Source organism: Nomascus leucogenys, chromosome 4, assembly GCF_006542625.1.
Source record: "Nomascus leucogenys isolate Asia chromosome 4, Asia_NLE_v1, whole genome shotgun sequence".
Taxonomy (NCBI): Eukaryota; Metazoa; Chordata; class Mammalia; order Primates; family Hylobatidae; genus Nomascus; species Nomascus leucogenys.
Genome location: NC_044384.1, coordinates 48,290,470 through 48,313,649, shown reverse-complemented (window position 1 = coordinate 48,313,649; position 23,180 = coordinate 48,290,470). Strand labels below are relative to the sequence as shown.

The 23,180-nt window shown below is 37.8% G+C and overlaps 1 protein-coding gene across 1 annotated transcript in view; it reads left to right on the top strand.

Annotated features, from left to right (window-relative positions):
• Positions 1-21,389, top strand: part of DSG3 (desmoglein 3) — a 28,988-nt gene extending 7,599 nt beyond the window's left edge. Inside the window, exons 2-16 of the mRNA XM_003261966.4 lie at positions 1,083-1,118; positions 1,633-1,764; positions 2,972-3,127; positions 3,562-3,706; positions 4,375-4,541; positions 5,355-5,483; positions 5,823-6,008; positions 8,766-9,037; positions 9,999-10,138; positions 11,213-11,437; positions 13,758-14,018; positions 16,974-17,113; positions 17,428-17,491; positions 18,824-19,107; positions 20,363-21,389. Of these exons, the coding sequence (XP_003262014.2) occupies positions 1,083-1,118; positions 1,633-1,764; positions 2,972-3,127; positions 3,562-3,706; positions 4,375-4,541; positions 5,355-5,483; positions 5,823-6,008; positions 8,766-9,037; positions 9,999-10,138; positions 11,213-11,437; positions 13,758-14,018; positions 16,974-17,113; positions 17,428-17,491; positions 18,824-19,107; positions 20,363-20,977 (2,952 nt within the window). The 3' untranslated portion in view covers positions 20,978-21,389. The remainder of the gene's footprint in view (positions 1-1,082; positions 1,119-1,632; positions 1,765-2,971; positions 3,128-3,561; positions 3,707-4,374; positions 4,542-5,354; positions 5,484-5,822; positions 6,009-8,765; positions 9,038-9,998; positions 10,139-11,212; positions 11,438-13,757; positions 14,019-16,973; positions 17,114-17,427; positions 17,492-18,823; positions 19,108-20,362) is intronic.
• The last annotated feature ends 1,791 nt before the right edge of the window (positions 21,390-23,180 follow it).

Here is a 23,180-nt window from a genome sequence, read left to right as displayed (position 1 = left end):
CAGTGGATTAGCGAATACTTGTTAAGCACCTATGAGGGTTACAAGAAAAAAAAATAACCTAATAGCACTGAATTGGAAAGTTTACAACACTCCTGGCTTAGCACAGAAATTCTTTCATGCATATAAAACAAGAAATAATAAACTGTGGTAAACCATCATGGGCTAAATTTCATGGTACAGAATATGTGTTGTACAAACTCAGAAAAAGAGACATCAGTAAAGACAGTTTCATGGAAGTTGTTGGAACTTGATGGATCTGAAAGGATGAGCAATATTTAAGTGGGTGGAGTAGAAAGAGGTAATGCATGCCAGGCAGAACAGAAGATGAAAAATGACAAAGATGAACATCTCATATGCTCTTGAGAAGGTGAAGACTCTAGCCTACATGGCTTCATTTTACTCTCATTTAATTTTTTCGACCACCCTGAAGATTAATTTCAATATTTAAATTGAAGTAATAGAGCAGAGATGAACAGATCCATGTCTCACTGCAAACAGGGTTTGTGATTGGAATAGCATATCCTCATCTTTTAAGTTTTGTTCTCTAAACCAGACTGGTTCCATTACATTCTTTTCACTTGTACAATTAAAGAAGATGTTCTGTAATTGTAGAGGACTAATACAGGATCGCCCTCCTACGAATCAGTTAGGTGGCTGATGGTTTTTAGTAATCCGCTGTGGCCCCTTTCTGAAGTATTTCACAATGGTGCTTACCAATGTTTCCCAAAGCGATGACTTTCATAGCTTCCAGGAACTGTGTATAAAGCAGCCAGATAAGAATTGTGTGGTTGCTGCAACTGACTATTAGGCATAGTTTTTGCAAAGTCCAATAGGTTCTTCTTTATATCATCAAAATTCTGTAGTCAATTAAAAAGCTGGTGGAATGTGTTTATATTGACAGTAATATTATTTTTCCTAGTAGGAACTCACCCTTTGATTATTGCTTCTTGAAACTTATTTCTTTTGAAATAGAAACAAATCACAATATGAACAATGGAATATAATAATCAGGATTATTCATTGTATATAATTCCTTATTTGAAGAATTCACATTTAATTCGACTTTGTTTAAATGTCTGCAGGTGGTCATATTGGTTCATGGAGAATTGCGAATAGAGGTAAAGTATGAAAAAGGTTTTTGTACTTAAAATAATAGTTTAGTTTAAAAAATTAAATTGTGTTTAGTAGAAATGAATATTTAATTTCTAAAATTATTCAATAATTTAATTGTGAAATTATATAAAATTAAAATTCTAGTAACTGAAAACAATATTTAAAAACTAGTCATCCATAAATGTCATTATTATAATTTATTTCATGCATTCTTTTCTTCTTACCTTAAACAAATCAGCTGGTCAAACCCTATGGGCCCAGTAAGATACTGTGGAGTATAAAAAGAAAATATAAAATATGACTAAATGCTAATATTAAAAATCATATAGCTTTGTAATTATTTTAGTTATTTAACATTTATTACTTGCTTGACAAAGTATCAGGTAGAGCTAATTAGATACCTAACAGTCTTAGAGATCTTGAAACACAGGGGGTTCCTCAACTAGGTGTCTGTAATCAATATTCTAAGCAAAAATTGCCATTAATTTGCATAACAAATAGAATCCCTTTTTACATAAGACCAAAGGTCAATATGAAGAAGAAGAGATGGCTATGCAACAAGCTAAAAGAAGGCAAAAACGTGAATGGGTGAAATTTGCCAAACCCTGCAGAGAAGGAGAAGATAACTCAAAAAGAAACCCAATTGCCAAGGTAAGTTATAGCGACAAGGGCAGTATGAGTTTTTAGAATAAATGTATAAGGTGTAAATTAAAATAATATGGCAATTCCAAATAACAAAATGGAGACTGGGGAGTCCACAGAACAAGTGAACTGGTATCCTCCACAAAATAGTACAATAATAATAATAATGAGAGAAAGAGAGAAAGGAAGGTAGCTTCTAGGGTTATGAAAAAGAATTGAGACATATTGACCAATTTTAATGTAGAAGGCTTACTTGGATACAGAGCCTAGCAAACAAATAGGAAAAATAATGCATGTATAAGGCAGAGAAATGGTTGGGAGCAAAATTTGGATTGGCCATGTGTTGATAATTGTTGAAGCTCAGTGATAGGATGTATCAGGCTTATTATACTATTCTTTTTTTCTTTCTTTCTTTTTCTGAGATGGAGTCACTCTGCCGCCTAGGCTGGAGTGCAGTGGCAGCATGATCTTGGCTCACTGCAACCTCTTCCTCCCAGGTTCAAGCAATTCTCCTGCCTCAGCCTCCTGAGTAGCTGGGATTACAGGCGTGCGCCACCATGCCCAGCTAATTGTTTTTGTATTTTTAGTAGAGACAGGGTTTCACCGTATTGGCCAGGCTGATCTCGAACTTCTGATCTCATGATCTGCCCGCCTCAGCCTCCCAAAGTGCTTGGGTTACAGGCGTGAGCCACCACACCCAGCCTGTTATACTATTCTAACTTTGTATATATTTCACATTTTTCATGTTAAAAAGCTTTAAAATTACAATAATAAAAAGTAAATTATTTTAATACATATTTTAACCCTACCATATGATCTCTTTCCCTTTTTGTCTCTCCACTTCCCCCTATTTAAACTAAATAAATATCTTTTGTTTTTAAATGTTTTCAGGTAAAGAAGAAGCCTTCAGGAGTAGCCTTGTCAATATTAAATGTCTTTGACTTTCTTTTAACATTTTAACACTATCATGTGGCCACAGTCTGAGCAAATATTCTAACACCAAAATGATTAGCACACATTGGTTCAGGCTGGTTGTCAAAAACAACAGTTTGACTTTATTTCATATTCCTAATATCTATCAAGGCAAAAAGTAAATGGCACAATGTCAAAAAGAGTGAATCGAATGAACAGATGACTTTAGACTATGGAAGTAGGGGTGGAGAGGGAAAGCCTTGAGTGATGGTCACCTCAACATTTTGGGTATTTGGGGCTGTAGATTACTTCAGATTACCAAGCAACCCAGAAAATTACCTACCGAATCTCTGGAGTGGGAATTGATCAGCCGCCTTTTGGAATCTTTGTTGTTGACAAAAACACTGGCGATATTAACATAACAGCTATAGTTGACCGAGAGGAAACTCCAAGCTTCCTGGTAAGTTTGGGTCCCCAACATTAGGCTACCCTTCTCCTTGTATACCATCACTTTAGAAAGTGACACTTTTCTACTGGTAAATTTAGAGGAGAGTTCAGTACATGAATCAGTCCACCAGCAAATAACAATATTAGTCCCTCCACAGAGCCTCGCCTGAGGGAACACAGCAGAGGGTGCATGAGTGAGGGCTGATACCTAGCATGCCAAGTGCTTCAGTTTGCCATGACACAGCATTAGCCTGGCAGAAGGGGCAACTTGCCCAATTGGTCTGTCCAGAGCAGGCACCTTTTTCCACTTTGTCTACCCTTTGGGGAAACATTTCTTCTTTGCACAAAAGTTATGTACATGCCAACAGAGGCCTTATTTCTACAAGTTTTAATAGTATGAAAACTAAGATTGCAGCGTAATAATCCACATTTTCCCTCTGTTCCTAGATTACATGTCGGGCTCTAAACGCCCAAGGACTAGATGTAGAGAAGCCACTTATACTAACAGTTAAAATTTTGGATATTAATGATAATCCTCCAGTATTTTCACAACAAATTTTCATGGGTGAAATTGAAGAAAATAGTGCCTCAAGTAAGTCTTTTACAGTACTTACCACTTTCAATTTATCTACTTTCAAATATGAGTCCCACTACAATATGTCATTCTTATAAACTAATTTATGCTCTTAGTTAAATCCGTTGTTTTGAAAAGTAAAATTCATTAAGATAAATCTGGGTCTTCCTTTCTAAAATGTGTATTTGAGCCTATTATTTACTATCATTGTGTTTCTAGGTTATAGTCTGGTTATCGGGTCAATAGTATCTTATTCTGTATATACAATTTGTATAAGCATTTGGCAGTCACAGAGCTAAACAGGCAGCCTTCGGTAGCCTGGATGCATCAGCTGGGCTCTTTTAGGTTAGAAGAGACAGAGACACACTCACATTACTTGGATAATTTGTGGAAAGGGGAGAATTATGACAATCTATCAAGGGAGAAAATGGAGATAGAATATGGCCTCAATCTCAGCAAGGGTAAGGCTTAGAGAGAACTGAAGAGTTTGTATGGAAGGAAGCACAGTTCTACCTGGTTCGGAGAGACAGAAAGAGGTATCACAAGTGATATGCAATTTTTTGAACGTATAGATTATTTTAGGATATTTAAAAATTAGCATCAATGTGAACTTGTTTGGAATATTTAAAATAAACATAATGTTAATTGTTACATATTCTTTAATAAACATTTTCCTGTATTCCTAGACTCACTGGTGATGATACTAAATGCCACAGATGCAGATGAACCAAACCACTTGAATTCTAAAATTGCCTTCAAAATTGTCTCTCAGGAACCAGCAGGCACACCCATGTTCCTCCTAAGCAGAAACACTGGGGAAGTCCGTACTTTGACCAATTCTCTTGACCGAGAGGTACAGCAAAGCACTTGGCGGAACATTCAAAAATAAAGGGTTTGATTATAAGAAAACCAAGAGAGGTGACTCCATTTTACCCGAAAATAAAAAAAGAAAAGAGGTTCTCAGTACTTAACTTGGCTAATCTAGGGAAATTGTTTGCATTTTTAAGTGTGATCCTGGTGAGGCGAGATGTGTACCGGGCACCTGCAGAATCAATTGTACCCTGAACATACCAGTGGAAGTTAAATAGGGGCAATGAAAGAAGGCATTGACATAGACATACATGGACAAAGATTGAACTGCAGCTAACTCCTCATTTGATGGAGGAGAAGCAAGTGTCTTAGATGAAGGGAGAAATTTCTGTCTGGAATAAAGCCTTCTTTTATATCACACTTTTTCTCCTGACTTCTTTTAATTTTATCCCTGCTTCCAGAGCACTAAAGAATCTCGTTCTCCAATCCCCCTCATTACCTACCACCACTTTCTATCTCCATTACCACAGGCTACCCTATCAGACTCCATATTATTTTTGTACAAATGGCTTTCCCAATAGACTAACAGAGAAGCTCCATAAGTGAGATTATTATTCCCACCCTACTGATTGCCCATTTTTGCTCTAAGGATACAGTACAGTCCTGCCATAAGAAGCTCACAAAACAGAAAACCTGCCCTAGCCCCTTAAAGACCTCCACCCAACCATCCAGAGCCCCACAAATGTCTTCTACATAAACTTGAATATTTCTACCTCCTTACCCATAGGAATCAAGTAGTTTCCATTTATAATTCTTTGAGATTAATTATTCTTCTTTATTTCTTATCCAAAATTAGCAAGCTAGCAGCTATCGTCTGGTTGTGAGTGGTGCAGACAAAGATGGAGAAGGACTATCAACTCAATGTGAATGTAATATTAAAGTGAAAGATGTCAACGATAACTTCCCAATGTTTAGAGACTCTCAGGTACACCTATTGTTCCTTAAAGAATCATTTAGATATATATTTAATACTTTGAAATCCTAATTCAAGACTTGCCTGTTTGTTGGCTTTTATTTAAGTTCTCTGCACTTATCTTTAAAGAAATATGCATTTATCTTTAAAGAAATATGCTTTTTTAAAAAAATTAATAAAAAAAGGAAAATAAATAAATAAATAAATAAATAAATAAAAATATATAAGAATTCAGTAATCAGAAGAAGGAAATACATAATTTGAGAAATAAGGATTACCATTTAGAAGAAACATAATCCCTCCATGTAAAACCTGTCATTGGGTCTTTAATTCTGCTTCTCACCTTTTCAGTATTCAGCACGTATTGAAGAAAATATTTTAAGTTCTGAATTACTTCGATTTCAAGTAACAGATTTGGATGAAGAGTACACAGATAATTGGCTTGCAGTATATTTCTTTACCTCTGGGAATGAAGGAAATTGGTTTGAAATACAAACTGATCCTAGAACTAATGAAGGCATCCTGAAAGTGGTGAAGGTAAGGTCTGATTTCCCTTCACTGGTAAAAAAAATTCTGTATTAACCAAAATGATCATTTCTACAGATAAAATGTATTTATTTGTTAATAGCACTTTATTACAGAAAACACATAAAAGTAGATTGAATTGTTTGTAATCCCCATAGAGCCACATTACCTGAGGACAACCTCTCTTAACATCTTGAACTCGTTCCAAGCTATTGAACTTTCTATAGTAAACACAAACACACTAACATGCTATGGGAGTGATGATGTATACTTTAAGCACATGGTAATATATTATGGGTGTCCATACTTTAAGCACAAGAAAGCAAAACACATTTCTTGACTTAATCTCATTCGCAACAATCAGATTGAAGTTAGGACGAGATAAGAATAGATGGAATCATGTCTTGCCCATTTGTCAATCGGTTTTAAATGGATTAGCTACCGTCAATACAGAATAAATTGCAACTCTTCCTACTAAATGGGAATTTATGAACAAAATCTGCAAAATAAAGGATAAATAATTGAGTAAACTTCTAATATGCTTGGCTATGACAGACTCCTTATCTGAGAGTGTGATCTGGGCCCCTTCCTTGGTACAGCACTTTGGTTTTTTGTTTGGTTGGTTGGTTTTTGGTTTTTGTTGTTGTGGTTGTGGTTGTGGTGTTTTTTGTTTGGTTGGTTTTTTTTGAGACAAAGTCTCATTCTGTCATCTAGGCAAGAGTGCAGTGGTGTGATTTTGGCTCACTGCAGCCTTCACCTCCCAGGCCCCAGTGATCCTCCCACCTCAGCCTCCTGAGTAGCTGGGTCCACATTGTGTGACGCCATGCCCGGCTAATTTTTATAGTTTTAGTAGAAATAAGGTTTCACCATATTGACCAGGCTAGTCTCGAACTCCTGACCTCAAGTGATCCACCCGCCTTGGCTTCCCAAAGTACTGGGATTACAGGCATGAGCCATCGCATCTGGCCCTTGGTACAGCATTTTGGATTCCATGGAAGCATTCATATTTAAACCTTAAATCCAGTTGAGTGACAGACCATATAATCCTTTAACAAGGGGGCTGCTGAAAGCTGTACATGCAGTCCTTTGTAACTGTGCTCTTCAGGACAAGTGCTACAGCCATCCCCACTTTTAAGGGTTTTGCTATAAACTCCCACCAATGCCTGGGAGTGAGCTATTCTCTATCTTGTGTATTGGTGTCATTCAGTCTCCCAAACTAGAAATGTGGGCCTTACCCTGAATCGTGACATTTGCTCACAACATAGAGCCTTAGAAATTGTCTCTGAAGTCTGACCCTCTTCTACCTTCTTACTGCCTGTACCCTGGCCTGGCTTTTCCTCTCTTCTGTTAGACGATCGCAGTCCCTCCTAATAGATATCCCTACCTCTTGTCTCCATGGACTTTGTTCTCCTCATTCTTACCAGTGCACCACCATATTTTTCTTAAAAATAATTTGGATCCCTTACTCTTCTCTTTAAAACCATCCCTGGCTCTACACTGGCTGTGAAGTTGGCCCTCAACCCTAATTACCAACTCAAGTCACCTGCAACTTATCCTTGACAGTAAGCGTGTAGGAACTATTGGAGAAACCCAGGCAGCAGTGGGTCCTTAAGGCTCCTCAGGTGACTCCTACAGTCAGCCAGGGTTGCTAGCTGCTAGCCCTTTAAGATGAAATTCACAAGGCGATTTGCCATCTGTATTCAGCCTGCAACTGCTTTCACCTATGCCTGGATAATTTCCCGGCATCGTTCAACACTCAGCTTAGATGAATACCTCTCAGAACCCTTCATAGCTCTCCTAAGTAGAATTATTCCTTTGCTTTCACACACAGACCCTATCATCTCTTTTGCCTCTTACCCCTTGTATTATAGTTCCCTGTTTAGACATCTTTCTCCTCCACTTCACTGGAAAATGCTTGAGCACACAAAGCCAGTCATTGCAAAGTTAAAACTTAAATCCAGATCTCTTACTTGAATCATTTTTAGTGATATACAGTTGTAACCAATATAAGCATTTTCTTATCTCATCACTCAAAAAAATTTACTAGTGAACGAAGAAAAGTTATCCTGGGATTCCTCAGGCCTTGATTTGGGCCACCTCAATAACGGGATCAAACAAATGGCTATCATGCAAGACCTTCTGAAAATGAGTCTACAAAGAGTTGCTGGGCCACCCGCTCACTGCTTTGCAGGGGCCTATTTGCCAACCAAGATTGTGAAGATAGTTTGCCTTTCCCACCTAGGAATTTTTTAAGTCAGGAAAGATACCATTGCACGTAAATCCAATGAAGATTCTGCAAATGACCATAACTGCCAGTTATAAGAACGTATTTAGGGGCTTGATTTGTTCAGTCCTCACTACACCCTGATGAGGTAAGGCTTTTTTTTTCAGAAGTGGAGAGCTGAGGATCAGAGAAAACAGACATTGTTCCCTGAGTCACACAGCTATTAAGCAGCAGAACCAAGATTCAAACCATGTCACCATAGCCAACTTGGGGTTTTTTCCACTGCACCTCATAGCCTAAAGAGACTATGATGATGTCTTGCTAGTCTGAAAGAGGTACCTTTATTAGGACCAAACTGAGGTCTCATGAGTTAAGAATCCTAAAGCTTTCTGTATCTCAACATTACAATAATTTCTGAAGCTGTTTTGCTATTTAAAAACAAAAGAATTCATTCACAGCATCTTGCATAGTGTGCTGTCATCATCTACTGGGTTTGCGGGAGTATATTTTTGTGAAACTGCCTTCTAATTTTATTTTTTCTCCAGGCTCTAGATTATGAACAACTACAAAGCGTGAAACTTAGTATTGCTGTCAAAAACAAAGCTGAATTTCACCAATCAGTAATCTCTCGATACCGAGTTCAGTCAACCCCAGTCACAATTCAAGTAATAAATGTAAGAGAAGGAATTGCATTTCGTCCTGCTTCCAAGATATTTACTGTGCAAAAAGGCATAAGTAGCAAAAAATTGGTGGGTTATATCCTGGGAACATACCAAGCCATCGATGAGGACACTAACAAAGCTGCCTCAAATGTCAAGTAAGACTATTTTTATTTATATCCTATTTCTTGATGAGGTTTTAATCTATAAGCTATCACAACATAACACATAAACTATTATGTGCCAAGAATAGAGATATGACATTGATAACAACAAGAAACTGGGTAACTCAAAAAGTAACATTTAGCTAAATCATTAGGTGATCATCTAACTATACTAGAAGCAAAGATAATAAGCATAAGTTACAGTGGAAACCAAGGGAAGAATGCCTTAGCCTATCAACAGAAATTGGGAACATGTCTCATGGAAACTTACAGTTGAGTCTTACAAAGGAGTAGAAGTGCACCACGAGAACATGTTTTTATCATATAAAACAGCACATACAAAGACATATATGCCTAAAATATAATGGCACCATACAAAATAATTGCTATATTATACACAGCAAGAACACAGGTATTTTATTTTATTGTGCACAGCAGAATTGGAAAACTAAGCTAATATATGCTTAAGAATTATGAAATATTGTCCGGCACAGTGGCTCACACCTGTAATCCCAGCACTTTGGGAGGCCGAGGCAGACGGATCACTTGAGGTTGGGAGTTCGAGACCAGCCTGACCAACATGAAGAAACCCCATCGCTACTAAAAATACAAAATTAGCGGTGGTGGTGCACACCTGTAATCCCAGCTACTTGGGAGGCTGAGGCAGGAGAATCGCTTGAACCCAGGAGGCAGAGGTTGTGGTGAGCTGAGATGGCACCATTGCACTCCAGCCTGGGTAACAAGAGCGAAACGCCATTTCAAAAAAAAAAAAAAAAGAATTATGAAATATGGCTCATCCATGCTGTGTTAATTTTCTGTTGCTTTTTATAAAAGCATATTTCAATGTCAACATATATTAAACATGAATATACTAAATATAAGATGAGTCATTTTCATTAAATATGTAACATTCCACATTTGAAAGAAAACTATTTTTTTTAATATTATGAAACAGATATGTCATGGGACGTAACGATGGTGGATACCTAATGATTGATTCGAAAACTGCTGAAATCAAATTTGCCAAAAATATGGACCGAGATTCTACTTTCATAGTTAACAAAACAATCACAGCTGAGGTTCTGGCCATAGATGGTAAGAAAAATATTTGAATCATTTTAGAGAAATGTTATTGTAATTGATGTTTCTTTATGCATAGATTATTATGATTATTCAACATATTATCTTTACCACTAGAGAGAGAGAATTATCTTAGGAATGTTGGGCCTCAAGTTTGAGGCAGCTGAATCCAGGAGAGAAAACTAAGAGTTCCAACTTCTCAGTGGAGTTTGAACCAGCGAATTCTGTGTTAGGTCCCTCTAGTTTGCTGTGGTTGAAGCAGAAATTTTTTGACCGACAGAAATCCCTGGGTTTGAGGGAACGGATAAGGATTCATAGACAAAGCCCACCAGGGAAGCTCAGCTTGAATGTGAGGTGCTTTTGTGAGGTACCTATAGAGACCTCATGTACTTTTATCATTGAACAATGCAATTTCCTCTTCTGCAATGTTTTAAAATAATATTCATTGAGGGTATGTGTTTCCCCAAGTATAAAATTAATTTATGTTGAAGGTAATAAAAAACATAACCCCCCCCCAAAAAAATAAGTATCAAAAAGATTGCCATTTGGGAAAACAAACAAAAAAAAGTAGTAAGGGTAACAACAGAAATGACTCATAATGCCCCCACAGAGAGATTTTTATTTCATTATTTTTTATTTTCAGCATTTAAAATTTTTCCTTAATAAACTTTAACGTTTTGAGTAATAAAAATACACAATTTTTTATTCTGAATAAAAAATGTGTGCTTTAGAAGCAAAAACCTTTCACACGTTGATTACAAGTGAAATCAACACATTTAAGAAAGTTATTATTTTTGTGCTGATTTCAGTTGAAATTGGTGAATTCATCATCTTACCGGTCTTGGGTTTGAGCATATTAAATTAATTTTCAATTAATTATAATTAAAGACATCAGCCTATTTGGTAAATTTAAATTTGCTTTTTACAAGATGCAGAAATAGGATGACTATTTTTACTTCTAAGGATAATATAGTATTTCATGAGAAGACACACTAAGTTGGCTACAGAAAAGAGAAATGTAAAAGATTCTCCTTTTTTGTACAACTTTATTCTATACATTTCTTTAACTCTAAAACGTTGTTCTTACAGAATACACGGGTAAAACTTCTACGGGCACGGTATATGTTAGAGTACCCAGTTTCAATGACAATTGTCCAACAGCTGTCCTCGAAAAAGATGCAATTTGCAGTTCTTCACCTTCCGTGGTTGTCTCCGCTAGAACACTGAATAATAGATACACTGGCCCCTATACATTTGCACTGGAAGATCAGCCTGTAAAGTTGCCTGCCGTATGGAGTATCACAACCCTCAATGGTAACAGTAAAGTTGCTTCTATAAATGCAAACTGCTCCTTTATATTTCCAGAAGGATAAGGAAGATCATTTAAGAGCAGGTCCTTCCAAAAGTAACTGGAAAAATTCTTTGCAATGAAGATGTGGTTGTAGCCTTGTGAATTACTTCTCTTTTCAGAAGAGAAAAGGAATGATATACTGTTAGCACCATTTAATATTTTATTTTGAATCCTTTTTAGGGTTCATTCAATATTTTAACACTTTAAATCTGTTTATTTCTACTTCCATAGTGCACCCAAAAAAAATTAGAGTCAGTCATCTAGGTGGGGCATGGTGGCTCATGCCTGTAATCCCAGTACTTTGGGAGGCCGGGGCAGGAGGATCATCTGAGGTCAGGAGTTCGAGACCAGCCTGGCCAACATAGTGAAACCCCATTTCTACTAAAAATACAAAAAGTAGCTAGGTGTGCTGGCGCATGCCTATAATCCCAGCTACTCAGGAGACTGAGGCAGGAGAATCACTTGAACCCAGGAGGCAGAGGTTGCAGTGAGCCGAGATCGTGCCACTGCACTCCAGCCTGGGCAACAAGAGTAAAACCTCAGTCTAAAAAAATAAAGTCAGATATCTATTTATCACAGAGCTGTTTAGATTTCTAAATACTAAATACATAAACTTGTTCTGATGGAGTAGTCTATGAGCAGACATGTAGCATGAAGAAGTCAGTCTGCCCAAGGCCGCAGGGAGTGCCGCTTACACTGTCACTAGTCAGGAACCTTGAGGGCATAGTGGACTGAAATTTGCAAACCCATTATCCAACAGGGAGGAGCTAATTCATCCTTTCTCTTTCCTAACCTTTATCATACTCATTGTACATTGTCTGTGCTTTCCAGAAGTGTCATAGAAATAGACTACACTTCCTAAAAGTCTCCGTCCTTTCTGGATTTTATAATGACGAGACTACTTCAAATCCTTAGTAAACTCACTTTTCCCTAGCTCCTTTCTGAACCAGCCTTGCTTCCTTTCATGAATGTACATGCTGTTAAAGCATGTCCTTCAGTCCTAAGTAGCAGCCACTGCCAGAGTTACCAAAGGGATCTTGATCTCGATGGTCATCTTCCCTTGGGCCCTCACACTTCCGGCATAAAGATCTATCTCCAAACTGTGCATGCAGCATTTTGCTCCAAATGAGTTTACTGGATACGCGACCAACGAAGAGGCTGCCAAAGAAAGATCAGAGAGGGCCAGGATGTGTCACAAGACATACCTGCCCAGGTGTGGCTGGGCAAGGCAACAGTGATTGGACTAGGTGGGCAAGGCACAATGTCAAAGGGTATGGTGGGATCAAAAAGATGCAACAAATGCAATGCTGAACCTTATAAGAACTATTGTGGGATCCGCTTAAAAAAGGCAACATAGCAGTGGGAGAAAGAAAACAGTCTATGCTCAGGACTCAGATAGGCAATAGGCCATCACCACAAGGAAATCCCATATCATAGACCTGCAGCTCACGGGATGAGAACTGGGAAGAGCAGTTGAGGTAGTAGCAGCCAAAGTTGAAAGTCTTGATAAGTACAAGAACACAGAGTCAGGAACACATACACTCAGAGGGCCACACAAGTCCAAGGATTGGTGCAGACATACAAGAGAGTGGTTAAGCCCCAGAAGAGGAGTGCCTGACTCTAAATGATGTCGCCCATCTTCTTTAGTGGGAAAAGCAGAGTAGAACCGAGTTTCTTGGGAGAGAATAATGGGCCTACCTGAAACAGAGAGGACAAGGAGGCAGGTGTAGACAGATTTACCCACTTGAACCCGTTATAGCCCTCATCACTGCTCAAACCTCACTCTGTTATCGACCCTACTGTTTGTGGCAACTAACTCTGCTAATGAAAATAAGTAGTAAGAGTGTAAGACACTGCTATGATTGGAATAGGTCTTCCAAAGCTCATGCGTTGAAAACTTAATCCCCACTGCAACAGTGTTGAGAGGTGAGACCTGTAAGAGGTAATGAGGTCATGAGGGCTCTGTCCTCATGCATGGATTAATGGCGTTACCGTGGGAGTGGGTTCATTACCGTAAGAGTGAGTTGTTATAAGGGTGAGTTCAGCCCCCACTTGCTCTCATGCTCTCTTGTCCTTCCACCTTCCACTATGGGCTGATGAAGTCCAAAGGCCTTTGTCAGATTCTGACACCTTGATATTGAGCTTCCCAACCTTCAGAACTGTGAGAAATAAATGTGTTTTCTTTATGAATTATCCAGTCTGTGATATTCTGTTATAGCAACACAAAACAGACTGAAAAGACACCTCATCCTGCTGTTGATTTGCATGATTCTTTCTCTACAGCTACCTCGGCCCTCCTCAGAGCCCAGGAACAGATAGCTCCTGGAGTGTACCACATCTCCCTGGTACTTACAGACAGTCAGAACAATCGGTGTGAGATTCCAGGCAGCTTGACACTGGAAGTCTGCCAGTGCGACAACAGGGATGTCTGTGGAACTTCTTACCCAACCACAGGCCCTGGGACCAGGGATGGCAGGCTGCCCTCAGGTAGGCTGGGGCCTGCCGCCATCGGCCTGCTGCTCCTTGGTCTCCTGCTGCTGCTGTGTGAGTAGCCAATGTTTCATTCTCTGTTGAACTGGGTGTCCTCATTTGCAAAGGCCTCCATGCTGCCCTGCTCATCTGTGCAATGGGGAAAGAATATTCTCTGATGTTTTATAGGTAAAGCTAGGGGGAAATGGCATTTTCAGAAAGAATCTGAAATGTGTAACGTGTCACTTGCTAACAGTCTATATTAATATAGCAACACAAGTTATATATGTCAGACATTTAGAAGACAGCACAACATAATCAAGAGAAAAGCAAATCATGAAGACTTTCTACACACTGTTAGTAATGTTCGTGGTCAAAATTATGGCTTTATCCATGAGTGTGGTGCTTTCTAAGATGTTTTCTCTATATTGATGACATCTCATGAGATTCTAAGATAAAAAGAGAACACTAGTCAAATAAACTTAGGGAAATACAACTAGGGTATCATAGGCTATTAAGATATCATATGCTATTATATTAATTAATTAATTAACCTCTCACTAATATTAATTAATAGCATATTATATTAACCCCTCACTAATATTAATTAATAGCATATGATATTAATATTAATATCATATGCTATTAAGATAGCATAGGTTCTGAGAAGTTATTGCTTCATCTAGCATTTCCTCAAAATAGATTACCATCTGAATATGCATCCCCTTTAAGACCTTCACATTTAACATGACTAAGTTTATTAAACACATTTAGAAAACTATGCATAAGTATCCTTTTTCAATAAAGGTAAAATTTATCAATAGGTTTCTGAAAAGTTGTATTTGAATCAAAATCTTGTAAATCAAATAGTATTTTGATTGTAAGAGGTCTCTATTTAAAAGAACTTCCTGACTAATTCTTGTATAAACAAGAGAAATCCTTGCTAAATGCACACTTTCTTAATTTATTATAAAAATCACAGAGTTTTAGAGTTAAAATTAATTTTATGATTATTAATTTTAAAACCACAAAAAGTAGAGAAAATGTGTAGGCAACTACACATACAACCATCACTTCAACTGAACAGATATGAATGTTTTGCAATATTTTTTCAGGTCTTTTTTTTTAAAAAGAAATAAATTGCTATAGATACAGCTAATTGCCACACATGCTATATTTTTCCCTTCCTTATTCTCCAAAAGCATTTACTATTCTAAAGTTACTATACACCATTTAGTTTAAGAGCTGAAATTGACACTCAGAGGTTTGGTTTTTCGATATCGTATTAATCAAGTTCAAGAACCAAAAATTTTTAAGTACCTCTATGTGAATCACTATGCTAGCTTCTAGCTGAAAAGGAAATTTGATTTTGGTTTTCATGCATGTCTAACTATAGGGGAAAAAATACCATGATAAAGCTATAATAGAAATCACTACAAATGGGTAATTACAGAAGATTTCACGAAATAGAGGAATCATTCAATTGAGCCTTGAAGAATGATTAGGATATACTCAGTATAAAAAAATGGAAAAGGCATTTCCAAAACTTGACAGCATCAGCCAAGGCCAGAAAACACTCAATATTTTCTGTTTTAGGAATCACACAGCCTTGGAAGGCTAAAGTGTGGGGAAATTGTGGAAAGTGAAGGAGAAACAGAGAATGCATTAGGACTAATTTGAAAGGGCTACATAGACATGCTGTGGTGTTTGTACTTTATCCTATGAGAAAGAGGAGCTGCTAAAAGCATTTAAATAAAAGACTAACATGATCATATTTGTATTTTAGAAAGACACCCTTGGCCACAGTATGTACTGTAAATTAGAAAGGAAAGAACACTTAAGAGGTCATTGTAAGAGTTCAAGAGAGATGATGAAGTTCAGATTTAGAGCTGTGACATGAGACTGGAAAAGAAAGGACAAGTGTGCAGTGCATTACAGTGGCCCCTGGAGAGGATTGGGAGATGAATTGTTATGGTCTGAATGTGTGTGTCCCCCCAGAAAAATTCATATGTTGAAACTTAAACCCTAATAAAATAGTATTAAGGAGTTGTGCCTTTGCCTATATTAATTCAATCCTCACAACAACCTATGATGTAGATACTATTTATTCCCCCATTTTATGGATGAGTTAACTGAGCAAAGAAGGTTGATATCACATGCCCAACATTACATAGCTGTTAAGTGGTACAGCCAAAATTTAAACCCTAGAATCTGACTTCAGAGGCTGCATGCTTAAACCCCTCACTAAGCTGCCTCTAAGTGAAGAGAGTTGAAACATTAGGATTCAGGTGGCCTTGGCAGGGCAGAGGTGGCAGTGGGGCCACTGACAACAAAGTGTGGGAAACACCTGCTTTCAAGAATAAGTATTTCACTCTTGGTCAGTTAACATGAAAATGACATTAACCTTTATTGCCAAGGATGTGCACAGAAAGATATTTACACTGCCAGAAGAGCCCTCCAAGCTCAAGCCACAGCTAAGAAATTCTTAAATTACAATGAAGAATGCATTGATAGCCATTTATTAGGCTATCACCCTAGTTACTCAGGGAGTCTTCTGGTTAATTACTGTTTACTGAGCGATAATTAGAGGCTAGATTACCAAAACACCATCGTGCCCACCTAAAATCTGGACCATTCTGGTCATATATTTATCTGTGTATTCACCTGACACAATATACATAGCCCCAACATGTGCAAATAAATGCAATAATCATAAAAATATATTAAGGAAAAGGATTGAGGGACCAAACAGCTACTTTCATCATACATCAGTGCCTATTTTAAGACAATATACCAAAAAGACCAACAAGAAATGATCTGATCTGTCTCCTTCAATTTCATTATCACATGAAATTTTAGTGTGCTTACTGTACCAAGTTTCATTTGTAGAAACTAATTTTGATTTTCATTAGGAATTGTCTACAAATATTTGAGACACTGTATTTTCTTTGTAACGTTTCTGACAATTATCACATTAAACAGTTCCTAAATTAGTCAAGTGTTCTGAAGTCTTGTTTTGTTTTTCACTAGTGGCCCCCCTTCTGCTGTTGACCTGTGACTGTGGGGCAGGTTCCACTGGGGGAGTGACAGGTGGTTTTATCCCAGTTCCTGATGGCTCAGAAGGAACAATTCATCAGTGGGGAATTGAAGGAGCCCATCCTGAAGACAAGGTAAGCATCCAGTTCATAAATCATGTATTTCAATTACATAGAGAAAATGTTTGATTTACATTGAGATAGGAAAAGAGGCAAAGGGACATTAAAAAGAGATTTCTTGACCTTCAGTTTGAGAGTCAGTGCTGAATAGATGGAGGCTTTTAGGATTTTAGCTCTTCAGATGTCAAATCATAGAAATGGTTATCCCTGCAAGAATTTGCACTTCTTGTAATGTTATCATTTGCAAATTTGCAAAGAGCCACATGTCACTATATTGCTGTGAAATCTGGTTCACTTTTAAATGAATTTATTTTTCACATGGTTTGCAGGAAATCACAAATATTTGTGTGCCTCCTGTAACAGCCAATGGAGCTGATTTCATGGAAAGTTCGGGTAAGTGGACATAAAATGTTTGAAAGCAATGGTGAATTCAGTGGGAAATATTAAAAAATAAGAAGTGTTTAAATTATCTTCTTAATAATTTGCATCTGTGTGCACATGTCAGGAGCTGTTACCACTGAAATGGAGAAAAGCTGTTTTAGTATTTTTATATTATTCAATTCCCTGACACGTCTGGCTTCAATAAGTTAATTTATCCATTGATGCCACCATTGTCAATATCTAAAGATTTGTTATACTTTTTCCAAACTTCAGTGATGTGTAGTTCTCAGGCAATCAATTACTAATTTTTTAATTAGGAAAGACCTCACACATATAGAAAAATGTAAGGGAAAATATAACAAACATCTATGTATCCACCACCCAACTTTGTCTGTTCCAAACATTGGTCATATTTTCAGTTAAACTCTCTTGTGCACATCCTCGATCCTGTTCCCCTTCTTTCTTCCCCAGAACTAACAGCATCCTGATTTCAGTTCAATTACTAATTCCTGGATTCAGACATAATAGGACATGATCACTTATGTTGTCGTACAGGTCATACAGGTGAATTTGTTTATTTCTTTGGTTTTACCAAGTGGCTATTTCATTAATATTTTCTGAGTGCCACAACTACTCAGTGAACTAAAAGAACAATAATACTTAATGCCTGATATTAAAGTTTTGCTTAATTCCATAGATTGTTTTCAAGTGTCCATCCTGCACAATCCGCGTGAGATTTCCCCAAATATGTAACTGTCTTCCTTTATCAGATGCTCCAATCCTCACCTGCTTTTCTCATTAGAATTACATAGCAAGAGCTATGTAAAGAATTATCTAGAAAAAAGTAAATTTCCATGAAAGCCTAATGTAAAGGTAACAGGCTGAATAGTCGTGATTTGTTAAATTCTCTTTAGGTACCAAGACATGCTAATTTGCATGATTACATTATGTATGTTTCCTCTTTGGTTTCCATACTGAGCTCATATGACCGCTTAATTATAATGTTTTTTCATGAAAACAAACAAGCATTGCATTAGAAGCTTCCCATAGCTGTGTACTAAATATCCTGTCTTTTCTATTTCTGGCTGTTGTCACTGAAAATCTTATTTCTTTGTACACTTTTAAAATTAGTATATTTTTAGAGCTTTTTCACCCGTTTATATGCCCTCCTTTATGACTCTCACATAACACACTGTGGGATATTATCACCTCTGGTCATATAATTGTATTCTCTCCCACTTACTTGCTTTACATGGTGACTGCTTATAGACACTCAAGACCCGTTTTATAAAATGCAACAAATAACAGCGTAAGATACTACAGAATGTTCCCCCTTGTTTTTAGAAGTTTGTACAAATACGTATGCCAGAGGGACAGCGGTGGAAGGCACTTCAGGAATGGAAATGACCACTAAGCTTGGAGCAGCTACTGAATCCGGAGGTGCTGCAGGCTTTGCGACAGGGACAGTGTCAGGAGCTGCTTCGGGATTCGGAGCAGCCACTGGAGTTGGCATCTGTTCCTCAGGGCAGTCTGGAACCATGAGAACAAGGCATTCCACTGGAGGAACCAATAAGGACTACGCTGATGGGGCAATAAGCATGAATTTTCTGGACTCCTACTTTTCTCAGGTAATTTGGTGAAAAACTTTGTGGCTTGGTTATCTTATTTACCTTAGAGATCTTTTTATTTGATTATATACTTTAGTTTTGCAGTTCTTTTCATTTACAGCTTGTTAAAATGCAAGAAAAAAATGGTTTGTTTGTTTTTTGCCAAAATAATACAGATAACCTAAGGTAGCTGTCAAAATTGGGTCACTGATCAAAAGAAGAATGGGAGCCGGGCATAGTGGTACATGCCTGCAGTCCCAGCTACTCGGGAGGCTGAGGTGGGAGGATTGCTTGCACCGAGGAGGTAGAAGCTGCAGTGAGCTATGATGGCACCACTGCACTCCAGCCTGGGTGACAGAGTGAGACCTCGTCTCTAAAATAAACAAATTAATAATAAAAGAAGAATGAGTGGATAACCACAACATGAGACCATATAGCAAGTAGCATCTCATTCCTCCAACTGAACAAACAATTGAGGGCAAATCTGTTTTATGTGAGAATTTCTAGCATCTTCTTTAAGAATACAAAGCAGTTCATTTTGTATTTCCTATATCATAAAGGATATCCAAATACATGTGTGTATATTTTCCTGAGAGAGGGGTATAGTATTCACATTATCAAAGGAGTCTCTGTCTAAAAAAGTTGAAGAACCACTGAATTAATGACCCCCAAAAAAGGGGAGGCAAAAAGAATAGGAGGGAAGATCAGTGATGGGAGGAATGACATGTCAGGAAGCATAGAACAGAAAAGGAACATGGGTACGAAAACAAAGAAGACTTTGAAAAGTAGGATGCTTGCCTCTCATTTGATAACCAAAGATTAGTGGACAGAGAGGCATGGTTAGAATGGATCTCACACTGAGTTTTGTTATCGATACTGGTAAGTGCCAAGGTCTGACCTACTATCCAAGCAAACAAAGAGTGATATTGTGTTTGAAGAAAGACTGCAGGGCAGGGGAGAAAGGGAGGGGTTGTTTGAGATGAGGACTCTTGGGATATTTCTAGGTGGGATGTGTGTTACAGTCACAGGTCAGGCTCCCACAAGATTCGTAGAATCTAGACAAAGGTTCTAGCTCAATTTTGAGGTAATGTTAACCATACTGTTGTCCAAACACCAGATAATTTTTTGAACAAGATTGTTAATAGACAGTGCCCTTTACTTCTATGGAATACCTAGCTTGGGCATTCATAATCCAAATGAGTTCTACAAACAGTATTATATTGTTCAATTGACTCTTTCTTAAAATTCATTTTTTCCCACTTTTTCTCCATCTTAGAAAGCATTTGCCTGTGCGGAGGAAGACGATGGCCAGGAGGCAAATGACTGCTTGTTGATCTATGATAATGAAGGCGCAGATGCCACTGGTTCTCCTGTGGGCTCCGTGGGTTGTTGCAGTTTTATTGCTGATGACCTGGATGACAGCTTCTTGGATTCACTTGGCCCCAAATTTAAAAAACTTGCAGAGATAAGCCTTGGTGTTGATGGTGAAGGCAAACAAGTTCAGCCACCCTCTAAAGACAGCGGTTATGGGATTGAATCCTGCGGCCGTCTCACAGAAGTCCAGCAGCCAGGATTTGTTAAGTGCCAGACTTTGTCAGGAAGTCAAGGAGCTTCTGCTTTTTCCGCCTCTGGGTCTGTCCAGCCAGCTGTTTCCATCCCTGACCCTCTGCAGCACGGTAACTATTTGGTAACGGAGACTTACTCGGCTTCTGGTTCCGTCCTGCAACCTTCCACTGCAGGCTTTGATCCACTTCTCACACAAAATGTGATAGTGACAGAAAGGGTGATCTGTCCCATTTCCAGTGTTCCTGGCAACCTAGCTGGCCCAACGCAGCTACGAGGGTCACACACTATGCTCTGTACAGAGGATCCTTGCTCCCGTCTAATATGACCAGAATGAGCTGGAATAGCACACTGACCAAATCTGGATCTTTGGACTAAAATACTCAAAATGGCATAGCAAAGCTCACTGTATTGGGCTAATAATTTGGCACTCATTAGCTTCTCTCATAAACTGATCACGATTATAAATTAAGTGTTTGGGTTCATACCCCAAAAGTGATATGTTGTCACTCCTAATTCTTAAGTACTATTCAAATGGTAGTAAATCTTAAAGTTTTTCAAAATCCTTAAGATCATATTCGCCAGGAAATGTTCCTAAACATTCATAAGCTTCTATTTTTCCACTGCCAGAGGAAGGTGTTTATCATTTTAAAATGCAATGTGGTTTAGTGGATTAAGCAGGAGCGCTGGTTCTTGTCTCCGTTGCCTTTTCTTATATCATTGATAATGATGTAAGAATCACAAGGTATTTGCTAAAGCATTTTGAGCTGCTTGGTAAAAGGGAAGTAGTTGCTGTAGCGTTTCTTCCATCTTCTTGGTGCTGGGAGGCCATACATGCGTCTTTTGCTCAAGCTAAGGGGTATAAGCTTATGTGTTAAATTTGCTGCATCTATATTTCACATATTCTCGCAATAAGAGAATTCTAAAATAGAAATATCATAGAACATTTAAGAAAGTTTAGTATAAATAATATTTCGTGTGTTTTAATCACTTTGAAAGGATCTATCCAAAGAAAATATTTTACACTGAGCTCCTTCCTACACACGTCTCAGTAACAGATCCTGTGTTAGTCTTTGAAAATAGCTCATTTTTTAAATGTCAGTGAGTAGATGTAGCATACATATGATGTATAATGACGTGTATTATGTTAACAATGTCTGCAGATTTTGTAGAATACAAAACATGGCCTTTTTTATAAGCAAAACGGGCCAATGACTAGAATAACACATGGGGCAATCTGTGAATATGTATTATAAGCAGCATTCCAGAAAAGTAGTTCGTGAAATAATTTTCAAGTCAAAAAGGGATATGGAAAGGGAATTATGAGTAACCACTATTTTTTTAAGCCTTACTTTAAAATTAAACAGCTACAGCCATTTAAGGCTTGAGGGTAATAAAGCTTGAGAGTAATAATGTTAGGTTAGCAAAGGTTTAGATGTATTATTTCATGCATGCTACCATGATAGTAATGCAGCTCTTCGAGTCATTTCTGGTCATTCAAGATATTCGCCCTTTTGCCCATAGAAAGCACCCTACCTCGCCTGCTTACTGACATTGTCTTAGCTGATCACAAGATCATTATCAACCTCCATTATTCCTTATTGTATATATAAACAGAGTTTTATATTTTCCTTTCTTCTTTTTTTGCCATATTCAAAACCTAAATTTGTTTTTGCAGATGGAATGCAAAGTAATCAAGTGTTTATGCTTTCACCTAGAAAGGTGTGGTCCTGAAGGAAAGAGGTCCCCTACATATCCCCCACCCTGGTGCTCCTCCCTCTCCCTGGCACCCTGACTACCAGGAAGGCAGGTGCTAGAGCAGCTGGAAAAGTGCAGGCAGCTGTGTGCTTCCACATACGGGGGTGCTGCTGCAACAAGGCTTTCAATGTGCCCATCTTAGGTGGGAGAAGCTAGATCCTGCGCAGCAGCTTCATAAGTCCTGAGGAGGTTCCATTGCTCTTCCTGCTGCTGTCCTTTGCTTCTCAACAGTGGCTCGCTCTGGGGTCTAGAGCACGTGCAGCTAACTTGTGCCTCTGCTTATGCATGAGAGTTAAATTAACAACCATAGCCCTCATTCAAAGTTCAAAGGTGTATTCAGGATCTTCAAAGCATTTTAACCTTGCTGCTTAAAACCCAATTTACCATGAAATGGGAATTTTGCTGCATTGTTAAACTGTAGAGGAAACCATGCTATAGTAATAAACGTTATATAAGAGAGAAATTAAAATTAAATGTGTTTTTAAATTTCAAAAAAAATCAATCTTTAGGATGACTTAAAAATTGATTTGCCATGTAAAATGTATCTGCATTTTTTACACAAAACTTGTTTTAAGCAGAAAATTTTAAAACTGTACTACTTGATGTATTATACATTTTGAACCATATGTATTAAACCATAAACGGTGTAATGTTGTTATAATAAAACCAGCAATAAATTTATAAATAAAAGCTGAACTACTTGCTATATTAATAGTTATTAAGAAATATGATTATAAAACAGCAGTCCCCAATGCTTTTGGCACCAGGAACCA